The 18,227-nt window shown below is 46.9% G+C and overlaps 1 protein-coding gene across 2 annotated transcripts; it reads right to left on the bottom strand.

The window, feature by feature from the left end:
• Positions 1-8,699: 8,699 nt before the first annotated feature.
• On the bottom strand, positions 8,700-18,159 carry HSCB (HscB mitochondrial iron-sulfur cluster cochaperone). Of its 2 annotated transcripts, none has more exons than XR_005723024.1 (6): positions 17,886-18,159; positions 15,800-15,896; positions 15,197-15,291; positions 14,480-14,624; positions 10,233-10,280; positions 8,700-8,840 (listed from the first exon to the last, which is right to left on the bottom strand). XR_005723024.1 is itself a non-coding variant. In XM_040251372.1 (6 exons), exons 1-6 carry the CDS (start codon positions 18,119-18,121, stop codon positions 8,749-8,751), a joined length of 708 nt encoding a protein of 235 aa, XP_040107306.1. In that variant the 5' UTR covers positions 18,122-18,158; the 3' UTR covers positions 8,700-8,748. The 2 variants fall into 2 exon arrangements, 1 of the variants encoding a protein (XP_040107306.1); XM_040251372.1 differs by having other exon boundaries at positions 15,202-15,291; positions 17,886-18,158.
• Between the last annotated feature and the right edge of the window lie 68 nt (positions 18,160-18,227).

Below are 18,227 nucleotides of genomic sequence, written 5' to 3'. Positions count from 1 at the left end.
GCTCACTCCTGAGGTGAGACTGAGGACTGCCCTTCCCCCACTCATGATAAACCACCCCACCCGCTATCTGGGATCTATAAGTAAAAATTCTTGTAACTTACTTCCTTTGTGTGGGCATATTGAAACTTTGCCTTCAAATCAAAATCACCCCATGGGTTTCACTTCCCCAAAGTGGGGGCTCAGATGCTGAGGGAACTACCTTGGTACCCCATGTAGTGTTCTAGGCCCCGTTATTCAGCAGGTCATAATCTGCATATTCTTAATTCAATACACCATCTCCTCAGCACAGTTCCAATTTCAAAACAGCTACTCTGCTCTTCAAAGCCTTAATTTCTCCATCCGTGAAATGGGGATGATAGTTCCTGCCTGAAAGGGCCCATTGGAGGATTCAGGGAGAAGGGGAGTATAACGTGCTTATTAAATGCCTGTCCACCAGATCTCTTTGCCCTGCCCAGACATTCTTTCTCAGCTCCTGGCGTCCTCCAGTTGCCTACTGAACATCTACAGGAAGTTCCAAGGACACAAACCTGTCCAAATGGAGCTCAGTCCCTCCCTCAGCCCCTGCCCCAAGCTGCAGCTCCTCTTCCTGGGTCAAGGCTTCTCCATCCCCCCAGTGCTCACACCAGGCACTTGAGGTCCCTTTATTCAGCCCTCACCATAGCCAATTACCTGCCAAGTCCTAACGGTCCCACTTCCTAGAATGCTCTTGGATCTACTTACTGTCCCCTCACCACCATGTTGCCTTCAATCAGAAACCAAGAGCTGTCAGCTCTACCCAAGTCTCCGGATGTGTCTCTTTCTCTAGTTGTCTACACCCCCCTGATCTGGCTGCCTCCTTCTCAACAGCATCCCTACCCCTTCCTTGCTCCTGCTGTCACCTCCTTGCAGTAAGAGTCTTCTTCACTTGCGTGCATTCCATTTCTCCTGCTAACCTACCAGAAAATGCAAATGCCTTCTAACCTTCAAGATTCAGCTTACCATGAGGCACCACCTCCAGGAAGCCTCTGTGATTCCACCTCTAACCCTTGGTCAAAGTTAGGGGCTGCTCCTCTCTGCTCCCACGTCATTCTGTGCTTCCCACGAATATTTGCTGAGTGCATCGCTAGGCCTTGTGCTGAGCACTTCGTATGCATTATTTTATATCCTCTTCACTTTTGACGTCACATCTGTACTTTGTCATGATTAAGGCTGGTGCTATGGTTATGCTTGTCTTACAGATGAAAAAAATGTACTTAACTGCTCGAGGTTACACGGTAAGTAAGAGGAACTTTCAGATGCAAAACCCAGCTGTGTCTGAATCTCTGAAATCTGCTGTATCACAAGTATAATTTGTAACCTAACTTCCTTCCTCAGTCCACTGGATAAGCTGTCTCATTTTTTAAAAAACCATTCAACTTTATTTTTTTTTTACTTAAAAATTTTTTTGGCCATACCACTTGGTATGTGGGATCTTAGTTCCCCAATCAGGGACAGAACTCATGACGTCCTGCATTGGCAGCACAGTCTTAACCATTGGATCACCAGGAAGTCCCTGAACTGTCTTATTTTTTACCTTACTGCTCTCACATCACCTCCTCTGCAAAAGCCTTTCTCACTTCTCTCCTTTCGCCAGCTGACTTATCTCTTACTGCTTGTCTGTTTCCATGGGCAGCCCCAGAGAAATCTCCTGTTAAAACCCAGTTTCAGCTTCTCTTAAAAACAATCCAGAGATGGTCAACACAGCTTCTGAATCTCAGCATGGCAGCAAGGACCACGGTCAAGTAGCATCTCCTCTTTCACCCCGCAGCTTTGGGATGGTGCATGTTGTAATTCCTCCAAGACCTCACCCCTCTCTGATGGCAACCCCTTCCACCACCAACGCTCGGTGTGTTTCCTGCCTGGAGCCCTCACCCCTCTCAACTCTCCTGACTTTCTCTTGCCTTCCGACTGCAGACCCTAGAAAGGAAAAGATGGTGTTGTCTCTTTCTTTTTTCATCTGGCCCCATCTGATATAACCAACATGTTATAAAAAGTGACAGAACCGAAGGAATTCTTTGCCAAAGCAAAGATTTAGTTGCTGCAGCTGTTTGTCGCTTGTCACTTAACACACTAGGAGCGTCGTTCTTTTTGCCTGTTGCTGCTGCTGCTGCTGCTACGTCGCTTCATTTGTGTCCGACTCTGTGCGACCCTATAGACGGCAGCCCACCAGGCTCCACTGTCCCTGGGATTCTCCAGGCAAGAACACTGGAGTGGGTTGCCATTTCCTTCTCCAGTGCATGAAAGTGAAAAGTGAAAGTGAAGTCGTTCACTCATGTCCGACTCTTTGCGACCCCATGGACTGCAGCCCACCAGGCTCCTCTATCCATGGGATTTTCCAGGCAAGAGTACTGGAGTGGGGTGCCATCACCTTCTCCTTTCTTTTTGTCTGATGGTGGTCAAACAGGAAAAAGCCCTTTAGCAGTTATAGATTACTGGTCATATAACTCCCTCAACTGTGACAGGACTGCCCCTTGGCTTCTGTGGAGAAAACAGTTAACTCAGCTGCCCTGAGATTGAGTGAAGCTATAGTGAAGCTGCTCAGTCGTGTCCGACTCTTTGCAACCCCCTGGACTGTAACCTGCCAGGCTCCTCAATCCATGGGATTTTCTAGGCAAAAGTACTGGAGTGGGTTGCCATTTCCTTCTCTAGGGGATCTTCCTGACCCAGGGATTGAACCCAGGTCTCCCACATTGTAGGCAGATGCTTTACCATCTGAGCCACCAGGGAATCCTGAGATTGAACATCCTTAGAAAGTCCTGCTCACAAGGTTGGCCCTTGGTTGGTGCCTGGGAACTTGGATTTGGGGAGTTTCCCTGGTGACTCAGATGGTAAAGAATCTGCCTGCAATGCAGAAGACCTGGGTTTGATCTCTGAGTCAGGAAGATCCCCCCGGAGGAGGAAATGGCAACCCACTCCAGTATGCTTGCCTGGAGAATTCTATGGACAGAGGAGCCTGGAGGGCTACAGTCAAAAAGAGTCGGACATGACTGAACAACTCTTTCCCTATTTCCAGAACTGATAAGAGTGGCTCACTCTACCTAAGTTATTTGTACAACAATGCTGTTGTGGTTCAGTCGCTCAGTTGCGTCCTACTCTTTGTGACCCCGTGGACTGCAGCACGCCAGCCTTCCTTGTCCTTCACTGACTCCTAGGGTTTGCTCAAACTCATGTCCTTTGAGTCAATGATTCCATCCAACCATCTTGTCCTCTGTCGTCCCCTTCTCCTCCTGCCTTCAATCTTTCCCAGCATCAGGGTCTTTTCCAATGAGTTGGCTCTTTGCATCGGGTGGCCAAAGTATTGGAGCTTCAGCTTCATCATCAGTATTTCCAATGAGTATTCAAGAGTTGATTTCCTTTAGGGTTGACTGGTTTGATCTCCTTGCAGTCCAAGGGGCTCTCAAGAGTCTTCTACAGCACCACAGTTTGAAAGCATCAATTCTTCAGTGCTCAGCCTTCTTTATGGTCCAGCTCTCACATCTGTACATGACTACTGGACCTCTGACTATATGGGTCATTGTTGGCAAATAACGTCTCCGCTTTTTAATATGCTGTCTAGGTTTGTCATAGCTTTTCTTCCAAGGAACAAGCTTCTTTTAATTTCATTGCTGCAATCACCATCTGCAGTGATTTTGGAGCCCAAGAAAATAAAGTCTGTCACTATTTCCATTTTCTGCCCCCATCTATTTGCCATGAAAAGATGGGACTGTATGCCATGATCTTAATTTATGCTGTTCATGCAAGCAATGTAGTTTATGCTGAATACTTGTTTTCTTTCTGGAAATTGAATTTTGGCACATGCTAAACAAAGAGTGCTTACATAACCAGCACTCACGAAAAACTCTAGGTACTGCGTCTCTAACAAGCCTCCCCTGCAGACAGCAGTTTCACACTTCTGTGGTCACAGCTTGTTGCTGGGGGAAGTTAGTGTGTTTTCTGTGACTTCCCTAGGAGAGGAACCTTGGATGCTTGTGCCTTGTTTTGGTGGGACTTCATCCCATGTGCTTTTTCTCTGTGCTGACTTTAGCTTTGTTTTTTTTTTTTTTTTCTAATTTATTTATTTATTTTTAATTTTTACTTTACAATTCTGTATTGGTTTTGGCATAGATTGACATGAATCCACCATAGGTGTACATGCGTTCCCAAACATGAGCCCCCCTCCCACCCTTGACTTTAGCTTTGTATCCTTTAGTTGTGATAAATTGTAGCCATGAACAGGACTATATACCGAGTTCCGTAGGTTCTCCCACTGAGTCCGTGAAGCTGAGGGTGGTCTCGGGGACACCCGACACGGGTTCTCTCTGCTTGTCTGGATCCCACTTCCCTGAAGCCTTCTTCCCTGCTTCCCACAATGGGGAGGATCATCCCCTAAGCTCAGTGAAGCTGTATCAGCAGACTTTGGAAACGGGGTCTTGGATCAAATCCTGCCTCGGCTGGCATGGTACAGGCCCTGGTACATGGCCCCTCTTGTAAAGATTGGTCAGTACCCGTGGCTGGTACTTAATCATGGCTGGTTCAACCTCCCTAAGAGCACAGGCTTTGCAGGCAGACCTGGGTTTGAATCCCTGCTCTTAATTCTCTTACTTTCTGTGATCTTGTTTCTTCATCTGTAAAATGAGTGGAATTGGGTTTAATTTGATGGAATCATGCAAAGTATTGCCCATAGTGCCTGGCACACAGTCACTGCACAGTAAATGGGAACTTTTATCGCTGTTTTGGTTGTCGGTGTTGGAAGTCCTCTCCCTGAATAGACAGAAAGCATCTCACTGTTTTTTGTTACTTTCTCAGGTTCATCACTTCATGGGAAATAGATGGGGAAACAGTGGAAACAGTGTCAGACTTTATTTTTTGGGGCTCCAAGATCACTGCAGATGGTGACTGCAGCCATGAAATTAAAAGACGCTTACTCCTTGGAAGAAAAGTTATGACCAACCTAGATAGCATATTCAAAAGCAGAGACATTACTTTGCCGACTAAGGTCCGTGTAGTCAAGGCTATGGTTTTTCCTGTGGTCATGTATGGATGTGAGAGTTGGACTGAGAAGAAGGCTGAGCGCTAAAGAATTGATGCTTTTGAACTGTGGTGTTGGAGAAGACTCTTGAGAGTCCCTTGGACTGCAAGGAGATCCAACGAATCCATTCTGAAGGAGATCAGCCCTGGGATTTCTTTGGAAGGAATGATGCTAAAGCTGAAATTCCAATACTTTGGCCACCTCATGCGAAGAGTTGACTCATTGGAAAAGACTCTGATGCTGGGAGGGATTGGGGGCAGGAAGAGAAAGGGACGTCCGTGGATGAGATGGCTGGATGGCATTATGGATTCGATGGACTTGAGTCTGAGCAAACTCCGGGAGATGGTGATGAACAGGGAGGCCTGGCGTGCTGTGATTCATGGGGTCACAAAGAGTTGGACACGACTGAGCGACTGAACTGAACTGAACTGAGCAGTCTCTTACACAAACTAGGTGCTTGAAACTCTGTTGAAAGGATAATATTTTACTCTGTAGCGAAAGGCATGAGTTTGTCGCAAAATAAAAACCAAAGAAGTCATTATCATTTAAAAAATCACATTTGAGTGATTATGTGCGGTGCACTGTGCTAAACAGTTTGCATAGACAATTTATTCCATTTACTCTTTACAACAACCTTGTGAGTGTGGTGCTAATATCTTTATCACCTTTATTGTTTTGGCCATTGCACTGGGCATTAGAAGAAAGCCAATAGGAAGGCCAGCCACTCATACTCTTGTGGGCTTTCACATCTACCCGGAGTTCTAAAGGAACTACTAAAGGAATTACTGTGTAGGTGTGATTTTGTTCGTTTTTTGGCCGCACCGTGGCATGTGGGATCCTGGTTCCTCGACCAGGGATCAAAACCACACCCCCCACCCCTGCATTGGAAGCACAGTCTCAACCACTGGACCACCAGGGAAGCCCCTATCATCACTGTTTTGAAGATGAGGAAATGAAGCTTAGCACAACTGTGGACTCATGCAAATTAGCGGCAGAGCTGGAATTCAAAACCAGGCGTATTATTAATAATCTACTCAGGCTGCTGTAACGAAATACCACAGACTGGGTGTCTTAAACAACAGAAGTTAATCTTCTCACGGTCTAGAGGCTGGAAGACCAAGATCAAGGTTGCCATCAGGGCCAGTTTCAGTAGGTTTATAGACAGTGGGCATTTCCCTGGCTTTCTGTCGGGGTCTTTCCCTGGGCATGACTGTGAAAAGACTGAGCAAGAGAGCTCTCTGGTGTCTTTTCTTGTAAGAACACTCATCCTGTCAGATCAGGGCTTCACCTTTACAACCTCATCTATCCTTAATTACTTCCCTAGAGGCACCATCTCCAAATACAGCCACAGGGCAGGTAGGGCTTCAACATACAGATTTTGGGGAGCCACGTTCTGTCCATAACACCAGGTTCATTTGACACCAGGGCAAATAGTCACAAATTACTCAAGCCCTTGACTTGTTCTACCATTATATTAGGAGCCATGTGGGGCTGGGAGGTAGGTGCTTAATTTCCTTCCCTCGGTCAGAAAAGTTAACCCAAGTAGGACTGCTAAGCTTTCAGAGGTCTAGAAGGATCCTCTAGAGGGCTTTGTCAGGGAACACTTGAATGGGCTTCTGGATTGAGAAGTTTGGCTATACCTGGAGTTTAGACTAAAAGGGAAAGAATTTGGAAGAGAGGGGAAACCATGTCTCAGAAATAAAGTCTTTTCTTTTTTAAAAAATTGCTTGCCTGGCTGCACCCAGGTCTTAGTTGCAGCATGCAGAATATTTGGTTGTGCTATGCAAACTTGTGCTTTCAGCATTCGGGATGGTTTCCTAACTGGAAACCGAGCTCAGGCCGCCTGCTTTGGAGGCACAGTCTTGGCCCCTGGACCACCAAGGAAATCCCAGAAATATTCTTTTCTATCTATTCCCCTGATCAGAAATGGTTTGCTGGGAGGCCTTTCTAGCCAATGGCAATAGGTAAGGGGAAGTTTCTTTGAAGTGCTGCCAAAAATGTCATTCGAAGCAAATTCGTTGATCTGATTTCTTTTTGTGGTTGGATAGTTTCAGTCTGGATCTTTGTTCTGAGGAAGGACGGAATATTGTCTACAGGCATATTTCGAATATTCCTTTCGTTTCCTTCTTAGCAGAAGCACCCAATCTAATCAGGACTTTGCTTGCTTTGTAATTATTTACTTAAAGGACTTCCTGTGCATGTTCAGACAAGTAACTCATTCTTCTTGTAAATTATGAGGGGCTTGGAGATTGTACTGATATTCCTAAATACCATTAAGCCAGACAGCTGCTGTGGTTCATTTGCCTTTAGAAAGATCCATAAATCCTGAAACGTTAACTGAGTATAACTGGATTCACAAGATATAAATTCTTAAGACAGTGATGAGGGAAGATGCAAAAGAATGCCAGTATTTCTTAAAAAAATTTTTTTTTAATTTATTTATTTGGCTGTGCTGAATTGTACCATGTAGGATCTTTAGTTGCAGCATATGGGATCAGTTCCCTGACTGGGGCTTGATCCCATGACTCCTGCCTCGGGAGCGCAGTCTTAGCCACTGGACCACCAGGAAAGGCCTAGGAGCTGCAGTTTTAAGCTCTAGGAGTAATATTTACACCTTGGTTCAGAATCCTGAATATTTTTCATTTATAAAAGAGAGTTTGAATGCTGTTTCTCAGAATTTTCTATTTTAATCTTCCTTGATCCAGAGACTTAAAAAATTTTTTTTTCTTCTGGAAATGAATCAAGAACTTTAAACTGAATTTCCAAAGATCGAAAAGGGGAAAGAAGCTGCTTCGGGTGACAGGAGGGCAGCTGTCCAGGAACAGATAAAAAACACTCTGCTCCACCAAGGTGGAACTGAAAATGTGCTTGGTGTTTCATACCAGACTAATTCTTGGTAAAATTATCTATATTTCATGTAGATAAAATACATTCATTTAAGTGTGGACCAAAGAGACCCTTAGGCAGCTTGCATGGTTCCAAAATGGAATTCCCTGAAAGACATACTAACAAGACTATTTGTGAAGGTCATGCCTTTGGAAGGAAGATGCGGTTCTAGAGCAGAGGGTAGTAAACCCCTTTCCAATCTGACCCACTGCCTGCTTAGTAAATAACATGCTATAAGGGCTTCCCAGGTGGCGCTGGTGGTAAAGAACCCGCCTGCCAATGCAGATGTAAGAGACGTGGGTTTGATTCCCGGGTCAGGAAGATCCCCTGGAGGAGGGCATGGCAACCCACTTCACTATTCTTGCCTGGAGAATCCCCACGGACAGAGGAGCCTGGTGGGCTACAGCCCATAGGGTCGCAAAGAGTCGGACACGACTGAAGCAGCTGAGTACGCATGTAGCATGCACATGCTACAAGGGCAGAGTTGAGTAGTTGCAACAGAGGAGGAGGCCCACAAAATCGAAAATATTTACTACTGGTCTTTTCAGGAAAAAGTCCCATCCTCTCAAGGGCCTCAAGTGGGCCCTGTTTCCATCTCTTCATCCACCAGCCTAGCTGGGGGACATGGTATATCAAGTACCCCATGAAGAGCCGACCACTCAAACCCTGGCTAGGCTGTGCTTCCGCTGACATGACAAACTCTGCCGCCCGCTAGTGCCTGAGCCAGGTTAGTTAAGATGGTCAAAGTGGTTGAAGCACCTCTGTTCTCAGTCAGCAGAGGCCAGGAGAGAAATCAGTAAGAACTTTATTTTTTAAAACTTTAAAATTAGCAACCATTAGAGGGGAATCTTCTTTAACTTAATCTTTTCTTCAACGTTTGAAAAGTATTTCATCTTTGTTAAGAGTTCCTTGGCTTTTTCAAAATTGTCTGAAATAAAGAGAAAGATTAATGTGAGAGGCTTCATTTCAAGCACGAATAAAATCACTCTACCACCCAAGGCAGCTGGATCAAAGCTGAGGGCTGGGCTCTGGAAGGTTGATCAGTTACTCAGCAGACCTGAGAGAGGGAGAGGGAACACCTGGATTGCTCTCGGGGACAGAGGACTTACAACCAAAGGGAGCAAAAGCATCCTTGTTCACAGGACTCAGACTTTAAATGAGAAGCTGATTCTTTTTCAGGATGATACCCAGTGTAACTAAGTTGTGTTTTTTTTTTTTTTTAATTAATTAAATTTTGGCTGTGCTGGTCTTTGCTGCTGCATGGGCCTTACTCATGTGGCGAGCGGGGGCCACTCTCTAGCTGTGTGGCTCGGCCATCTCACTGCTGGGGCTCCTCCTGTTGTGGAGCAGGGGCTCTAGGGCATAGGCTCAGTAGCTGTGGTGCATGGATGCTCCGTGGCATGTGGGATCTTCCTGGACCAGGGATCGAACCTGTGTCCCATGCATTGGCAGGCAGATTCGTTGCCACTGGGCCACCAGGGAAGTTCCTAAGTTGTGTTTCAAGAGTCCTCCCCCCGTCATATGTGGTGGTCGAAGCCTGATAAGGAACGTGGAAGCACCTGGTGCAGGGAGCGGAGGGTGGAGTGGACCGCCAGGCCGCCACCTTCAGGACCGCACTCTTGGTTCCAGACTACTTCTACTTTCCAGGTCCTGCTCTACAACAGCTCTCATCCCACTGTCTGGACTCATCTCTGGGACTTTGGATTCTGAGAGGTGGCCCTAACCCTCAGAATAAGGGTTAGTATGAGTTGCTTTCTCCTTCCTGCAATGGAATGATCCCTAGGCCAAAGGGCTATTCTTGTCTTATTCAAGGGGTGGCACAAGACAGGGATGGAGGGAATGGGCTGTTCTTGCTTAAAAATAGCTCGAAACAGATCTAGTCTCTTCAGCCTGAGAGCCAGGAGCAGTGAGGACTCCATATTTACAATTCAGCACAGTTGGGCCATGGGCTTCTCCTTCTGGGCTCTGCAGAAGACGGGGCTTTGCCAAATGTTGACTGTGCAGCCTTGCCCTCAGGTCAGTCTGGGTTGGCTTCAGCCCACATCCCTCACCTTATCTTCCCCTACTCGCCAAAGGGGAATGGGAGCATTTTCTCTCATCTAATCTTCAGTGGACATTTACTGGCTTGGCACACACCTGGATTCTCTAGCAAGACTGTGAATCCCTGAAGGCAGAAATGTAGGCTCATCTCTTATTTTATTGCTCCCCACATACCTGTCATAGGATGGGCATATAATAGCTACTTATTGAATGAATGGTTATACCTCAGTGCTTAGAATTTTTTTCCATATTTAAGAAAGTCATGAAATGAAGGGAGTACCTCTTTCAAAAGCTCTGCTCACATCGTCAGTCAGTGCTTTCTGTTTAGCTGAAAAAGAAAACCAAGATATTAATTTTTCTAGAAGACAACCCTCTGTCATCTTGTGAATACAGCACAGCAGGGAGCTTGGATTCAAGGGTGAGGCCTCATGACCTCTGTCTCTACATGTTCACAGTGGCAGCTCCTGTTTCGTGCAGCTCTGGCTGACCCTAGTTACACTGTTTTCCTACCCATGCAAGGTCTGAGGGGCAATCACCAAAGTTCATAAAATGGCTATAGAAGCATTAAAAAAGAAAAAAGGACAAGGAAATATCTTATCTCCACCAAGCACTCTGAGTTTTCCAGGTTTCAGCTAGGAGAAAAATCAACAAGCTGGGGCAAGTTGTTATAGAATCAGGCAACCACTAGCAAATCATACAGCCTCTCCTTCCCAGGTAGCGCTAGTGGTAACTCTCCCCCCAATGCAGGAGATGTAAGAGACATGGGTTCAATTCCTGGGTCGGGAAGATCCCCTGGAGAAGGAAATGGTAACCCATTCCAGTATTCTTGCCTGGAGAATCCCATGGACAGAGGAGCCTTGTGGGCAATGGTTCATAGGGTCACAGACACTTTGGACACTGAAGTGACTTAGCACTTAGAACATACCTGAGGAGAGAAGATGCCAGATGAAGTAAAGGAGCAGCTCTCTCACGCTTGCATTGTTTCCTCATTAGGAAATGAGGAATTTTATAAGTGCATTTCCCAGATACAGACAGTATTAATCATTTATGGGGGTACTTGCTTTCAAAGCACTTTTAAATATATAATATCCCCCTCATAGGCAATGACAGGTATTGAGAAAATGTACTGTGGTTACACGACTGGCGAGTTGAAGAGCTCAGAACAGACCCCAGGTCACCTGACTCCTAGTTCAGTGGCTAGAAACTCACTTTTCTGGTAGCAACATGGTGTCAACAAAAAAGAACACTGGATTAGGAGTCTGGAGGCTCTGAAGTCCTGACCCCCAAACCATCTAGCTCATGCCCTTGAACGTTCACTTTAACTGGGCCTTAGCAGGTAAGGGAGGAAATTTAGGAATTACTCTAAATGAAGGTCAGTGACCTGCTTAAAGCCAGACATTAACTATAGAGCTAAAATAATCCCCACCACTGCTAAGCACTTATCATGAGCCAGGCTCTGTATCAAGTGTTTTACACACTTTGTTGTCCAGTTGCTAAGTTGTGTCTGACTCTTTGCGACCTTATGGACTGCAGCATGCCAAGCTTCCCTGTCCTTCACTATCTCCTGGAGTTTGCTCAAATTCATGTCCAATGAGTCGGTGATGCCATCAAACCATCTTATCCTCTGTTGCCCCGTTCTCCTCCTGCCCTCAATCTTTCCCAGTATCAGGGTGTTTTTAACTACCTATTTAATCCTCGCAACAATGGGTACTAATATTGTCTCCATTTTACAGATGAGAAAACTGAGGCTCAGAGGGGGTGAAGGCACTTTGCTCAAGGTCACACAAAAAGTCAGTGGCAGTGTTGGGACTGAACCCAAGTCCACCTCACCCAGAGCTTCATGATCTGCCAGCCAAAGCTATGCAGCTGGGCCTTCTGACTACAAATGCCGAGATTCTCTTTCTCCAACACCACACAGCTCTAGTGCTGATATACCCCCACTGGACTGCTCCCCCACCAGAACTTCTATTTTACTGCTTTTAACTTGTTATTTATTCACTCACTTGATATTTATTGAGTCCTCATTACACTCCAAGTACTGTTACATGTGCTGAGGATGTGAGAGAAGCAAAAAGCAGACACAATTTCTGCCTCCGAAGAACTTCTGGTCTAATGGGGGAGGCTGATGTGGGGCCAATAATCTCACATAGAACAATAAGGTTATAACTATTATTAGTCCTACAAAAGAGGGGTACTCTTGGCTAAAAGACACAGACAGAGGACCTCTGAGGACTTCCTGAGGAAGTGGGGACTGCCCCCAGATCTGAAGGAAGAGTTAGTAGATGGGGTGGAAGAGAAGGGGATTTTGGGCAGGAGCAACAGTACCTACAAATGCCCTGGGCAGGAAGGTGGAAAGTACAGATGAAGAACTGGAAGCAGCCTGTATGGCTGGAATGGAAGGAGCAAACAGGAGGAAGCAGAGGCCCAGTTATCCAGGTCTCTTTAACCTGAAAGTGATGGGGAGCCAAGGGAGCCACTTCCAAGTTTTTAAGCAAGGCCAAGGGTGCTATGATTAGATTTGGGTTTCAGAAAGATAACACACGTGATAGTGTAGGAATATATCAGATTGAAGGTAGAGATGGAGTGGTCTGGAGATACTCCAGTCGTCCAGGTGGGAGAGAATGGCAGCTTGGGACGGGGTGGTGGCAGTGAAAATGGATGGATGGATTTGAGACACAGTAAGAAAGTCAGGTTTTCAAGACTTGGTGATCGACTGTCTAAGGCGGGGAGGGGGAGTAAGTTGTCAAGAATGCCTACTCAGTGTTTTGGACTTGAGCAACTGCAGAGGGTCATCCATTTAGAAAGGGAATATCTTCAGAGGGATAGGATAATTTTGGGGGATGGAGGATGGACACTCATGGCTTCCGTGTGGGACACACTGAATTGGAATATAAAACCTCCTTGAAGGCCCAGGTCATGTCCTTCTGTTCACTGCTGGGTTCTCAGTGTCCTGCACAGTGCCTGATACATAGTAGGCACACCATAAACATTTGTGAAAGTTTGTACGTGCATACAGTTTGAGTGAGGAACCTGAAGCCTTTTCTACTTGGCATGGTTAATTTTATGTGCCAACTTGTTTAGGCTGCAGTGCCCAGCTGTCTGGTCAAACACTAGTCTAGATGCTGCTGTGGAGGTTTTTTGTAGACGTGATTAACATTTACAGTCAGCTGACCTTAAGGAGACTATCTTTAATAACACAGGTGGGCCTCATCTAATCAGTTGGCGACAGTAAGCAAAACTGAGTTTTCCTCAAGAGGGAATTTTTCCTCATGACTAGCATAGAAGTTCTGCCTGAGTCTCCAGCCTGCTGGTCTATCTGACATAGTTGGGATTTGCTAGCTCCTACAATCACACACACACACACACACACACACACACACACACACACCACACACACACCACACACCCACACACCACACACCCACACACACCCACACACACCCACACCCACACCCACACACACTATTGATTCTGTTTCTCTGGAGAACCCTGACTGACACTCTACGGAATAACGTGAAGGCAAAGCAATACGGGATCCTAAGAGCAAGGTTTCATTCTTTGCTCTGCTATATCTGCTGAGTGACTTTGGGTATTCCCATGAACTTCTGAGGCCTGTTTTTCTTGGCAGAGATAAGAATAGCATCCAAATGATGTCATGGGTGGGAAAGAGCACTGTGGTCTACAAAACACTATCACATTCTTAGTTTAAGCCGGCTTTCCAGAGAATTAGGGATTTTGCAGGTCTAACAAAATGGGTTTCAGTATGATCAAGAAAAAAAAAAATTCCCTGAATCACTATGAAGACCAATGTGTCTTCTTTATATCCATTTTCCACTTAACTTCTACATATACAGGGATTTCCCTAGTGGTCCAGTGGTTAAGATCTGCCTTTGGGCTTCCCTGGTGGCTCAGATGGTAAAATATATGCCTGTAATGTGGGAGACCTGGGTTCTATCCCTGAATAGGGAAGATACCCTGGAGGAGGAAATGGTATTAGTATTTCCTGGTATTCTTGCCTGGAAAATAACCATGGACGGAGGAGCCTGGTGGGCTATACAGTCCATCGGGTTGCAAAGAGTTGGACACGACTGAGTGACTTAGACTCTGCTGCTGCTACTGCTAAGTTGCTTTAGTCGTGTCCAACTCTGTGCGACTCCAGAGACGGCAGCCCACCAGGCTCCCCTGTCCCTGGGATTCTCCAGGCAAGAACACTGGAGTGGGTTGCCATTGCCTTCTCCAATGCGTGAAAGTGAAGTCACTCAGTTGTGTCCGACTCTTAGCAACTCCATGGACTGCAGCCCACCAGGCTCCCCCGTCCCTGGGATTCTCCAGGCAAGAACACTGGAGTGGGTTGCCATTTCCTTCTCCAATGCATGAAAGTGAAAAGTGAAAGGGAAGTCGCTCAGTTGTGTCTGACTCCTAGCGACCCCATGGACTACAGCCTACCAGGCTACTCCGTCTGTGGGATTTTCTTACGTGTACTCAAAATAGCAATATAATATATTTGGTATTATTTTCATCTTTTACCTCTGACAATAGATTCAATCTCTTTCATGGCAGTTTCACCTTGAGCTTCTGCAAGTTTTTCATTGATTTCCATTATTTCCGTGAGGAATTGACTATCCACTTCATAGTCTGTCCCTTCAGGAATCTCTATTCCACGGAGCTTTAGCTATTGGGGCATAAAGCAGGGAAAATTAAGTTTAATTCAAGAAATTATGGCTAGAGTCATAAATCCTACTCACCATAAATCCTTCTCACCCTTTAGAACAAAATGTCACTCACACAGAAAACTTTAAGTGTCCCAGTGATGAAACTGGGACTGAGACAGGAGTGCTGGAACTCTCCTACCTGGAACTATGTGACCCCAGGGGAGTCACTCTTCCACTGAGGAGGTTGAACTATGTATCTGTAAAGATTCCATTAAATCCTAAAACTCTAAGGTGCTCACTTCTCTACTAGCAACAAAACAAAACAAAAATTACTCTTTCCTAAAAGCCAGTAGTACCGTCTAATTCTTTAAATTTATAGCAAATGGTAAAAAAAAAAAAAAAAAAAAAAGCAGTTGGGCAAGTAAAGTTTATAGAGACACTCGGAAAACTACATGCATGAAGCATTTTTGAGGTTAATTATGGGTCCCTAGACTAGCTAAGATCTCAAGCACTCTTCTGTTGAATACAGGGGAACAGCTGTCCCTCAGAGCATTGGGATCAGGCAGTCATGATAGAAGGGTTGGAAAATCACCTTACAAGGTATAGTCCCCTGCTCAGGGGGGCCAGAAGGGTCTTATAGGCCTCATTGACAAGGGTCGAATGCTTCTCTGAGAAGTCCTTTTCATTCTGTAAGTGGAAATGAAGATAGTCATATTGCCATGCAAATCAGCCATCTTACATTCACAAACTGTTTCATAAAACACTGATGGGCAGGCACATAATGAAGGAGAACTGGTGTGGGATAAGCTGTTTTGATGTTCAGACGATGGGTTTTAATTCTGCTAGGAAGTAAGGTAAAAGCTCTGAGTGTGGGACTGATCCAGGGCCTGGTTGGTTGTAATCAGGCTGCCCCAGGGCAAAGCTGGTTGTCCAGTTTTGTCCCTGGTAATCGGTAATCTCATAAACACAGGCCACTGCACCCGGGGTGCATATGTGTTTGGGTATGATTGTGCTACGTCTGTTGCGCTACGTCCCTTCAGTCATGTCCAACTCTTTACGACTCTATGGACTGTTGCCCACCAGGCTCCTCTGTCCCTGGGATTTTCCAGGGAAGAATACTGGAGTGGGTTGCCATGACCTCCTAGAGGGGAGCTTCCTCATCCAGGGAATGATTTGGGATGGCCAGTAGGCTTACCTGAGACCTCTGGCTGAAGAAATCTGGGTGGACAAGGCGCTGTAGTTGCTGGTATCTATGCTGGAGCTTCACAGTGTCAACTCTGAAGGAGCGGTTGCTGGAAGGAAATCAGGAGATGAAACTCATGCATCAGATATTTATAGATCTGTATACCATGGGCCTGGTTCCTCTTTTCAGGGGGGACACAACAAACATGTAGACAAGAGCTATTCCAGAAAGTGGTAGGTACTGTAAAGGAAAACAGAATAGGGTCAGAGAATGGTAGATGTAGTGGACAAAGAGATGACATTTGAGCTGAGACCTAAATGATGAGGAGGAGTAATCAGAGATCAGAGGAAAGACACATTCAGGCACAGGGAACACGCAGAGACCTTGAAGTTAGAACAAGATTGGCATGCTTGAACAACTTACAGGGTGGTGTTACTGCGACCCTTCATACGTGCTCAGTGACTGGTGGGGCCAGAGCCCAGAGTTAAGGGGCATTCCAGAATCACACTCTATTTTTCTAAGGCCCAGGTCCCTTCATTTCTGCCTGTTACTTTATTTTAAATGAATCCCCTTCCCTTTTTATTCCCAGAGCCTGCACTATCTCTTTACCTTCGCCCAAATTTGTCACCTCTCCAAACTCCTCGACCTTCCACGGTAAACAGGAAAAACACTTATTTCTCAGACCCTCCAGTTCTCACTTTTCCCTTAGATTCTGCCCACAGCCTTAAGTTTTTCCATGCTCTTAATCTCGTATTTTGGATACCACTTCTGTACTTCTTTCTTAAAAATCTCAAGCCAACTTTAAACATTCTGAACTTCAAGCTTCTGTGCTCCAAAGTGAAAGTGAAAGTCGCTCTGCTGCTGCTGCTGCTGCTGTCTCTACATTTGTGCGACCCCATACGACAGCAGCCCACCAGGCTCCCCCGTCCCTGGGATTCTCCAGGCAAGAACACTGGAGTGGGTTGCCATTGCTTTCTCCAATGCATGAAAGTGAAAAGTGAAAGTGAAGTCGCTCAGTCATGTCCGACTCTTAGCGACCCCATGGACTGCAGCCTACCAGGCTCCTCCGTCCATGGGATTTTCCAGGCAAGAGTGCTGGAGTGGGGTGCCATTGCCTTCTCCGGAAAGTCGCTCAGTCGTGTCCAACTATTGCGACCCCATGGACTACACAGTCTATGGCATTCTCTAGGCCAGAATACTGGAGTGGGTAGCTTTTCCCTTCCCCAGGGGATCTTCCTAACCCAGGGATCCAACCCAGGTCTCCCGCATTGCAGGAAGATTCTTTACCAGCTGAGCCACAACGGAAGCCTGTAATTAATGGATCTTCCCAAACCAGAGGTAGAACCTAGGTCTCCTGCATTGCAGGCGGATTCTTTACCAGCTGAGCCACCAGGGAAACCCAAGTATACCAGAGTGGGTAGCTTATCCCGTCTCCAGCAGATCTTCTCGACCCAGGAATCGAACCGGAGTCTCCTGAATTGCAGGCAGATTCTTTACCCTGAGCTATCAGGAAGCCTTGAAGTGAAGTGAAGTGAACTCGCTCAGTCGTGTCCGACTCTCTGCGACCCTGTGGACTGTAGCCCACCAGGCTCCTCTGTCCATGGGATTCTCCAAGCAAGAGTACTGGAGTGGGTTGCCATTTCCTTCTCCAGGAGATCTTCCTGACCCAGGGATCGAACCCAGGTCTCCTGCATTGCAGGCAGACGCTTTACCCTCTGAGCCACCAGGGAAGCCCCAGGGAAGCCCTAGGGCCGCGCAAGTACCCTCCCCTCAAAGCCCCGCCTCTCAACTTGGCCTTCTCTCAGAACCCGCCCCTCCATTGCTGCCTTCAAACTTCAGTTTCCCCTAACCACTCCCCGCCTATCTACTCCAAGACTCACTCTCGTCTTCACCCCCTTAAAGCGTCCTCGCTCAGGCCAGCCCCTTAACTTCCTCCCCAGCCACATCCCACTCACCCTTCTCGACCAGGCTCCACCCCCAGCCCGGTCCTCCAGGGCTCCGCCAACCAGTGTGACTGGTTCAGCCTTCCTCCTCCCCTAGCCCGACCCGCCCTCCACTCTCGCATGTCCAGACGCGTTTCAGGAAACGGCCTCCATACCAGTCCATGAGGCTGAAGTAATCTCGAGTCGGGTCAGGTGGCTGCAGCGCGCGGCACTGAGGGCAGAAGAACCGGTCCCCCCGCGGTGGGGCCCCTGCGCCGCCACAGTTCCAACATCGTGGGGAGCTGCTTCCTGCCAGCGACGCAGCATTGCAGTTTAGCAGTCTTCTCCCGACTACCCCTGTCGGCCACCACCCCGACGGCCGGAGCAAGGTCCCGGTCCTTCCGCCCCACATCGGGCCGGCGGCCTGCCTCGCCGAGGTCACCTGGGCTGACCAGACTCGTGCTAGTGATTGGCTGGGGAACTGGGCGGGGGGCGGGACAACCCGGGGGAAACCTGGG

Source organism: Oryx dammah, unplaced genomic scaffold (assembly GCF_014754425.2).
Source record: "Oryx dammah isolate SB20612 unplaced genomic scaffold, SCBI_Odam_1.1 HiC_scaffold_12, whole genome shotgun sequence".
In the NCBI taxonomy this organism is placed as follows: Eukaryota; Metazoa; Chordata; class Mammalia; order Artiodactyla; family Bovidae; genus Oryx; species Oryx dammah.
Note: the sequence above shows the minus strand (reverse complement) of the source record. Positions and strands in the feature narration are given on the sequence as shown.

Bases quoted from the DNA above. Each gene is read 5' to 3' on its own strand.
- HSCB (XM_040251372.1), bottom strand. From the start codon at position 18,121: ATGTGGGGCGGAAGGACCGGGACCTTGCTCCGGCCGTCGGGGTGGTGG. The intron at 15,292-15,799 runs GTAAGCCTACTG...TTCCACTTACAG, and splicing joins TCTTCAGCCAGAGGTCTCAG to AATGAAAAGGACTTCTCAGA. The intron at 10,281-14,479 runs GTAAAAGATGAA...TTTCTTTTTCAG, and splicing joins GATTGAATCTATTGTCAGAG to CTAAACAGAAAGCACTGACT.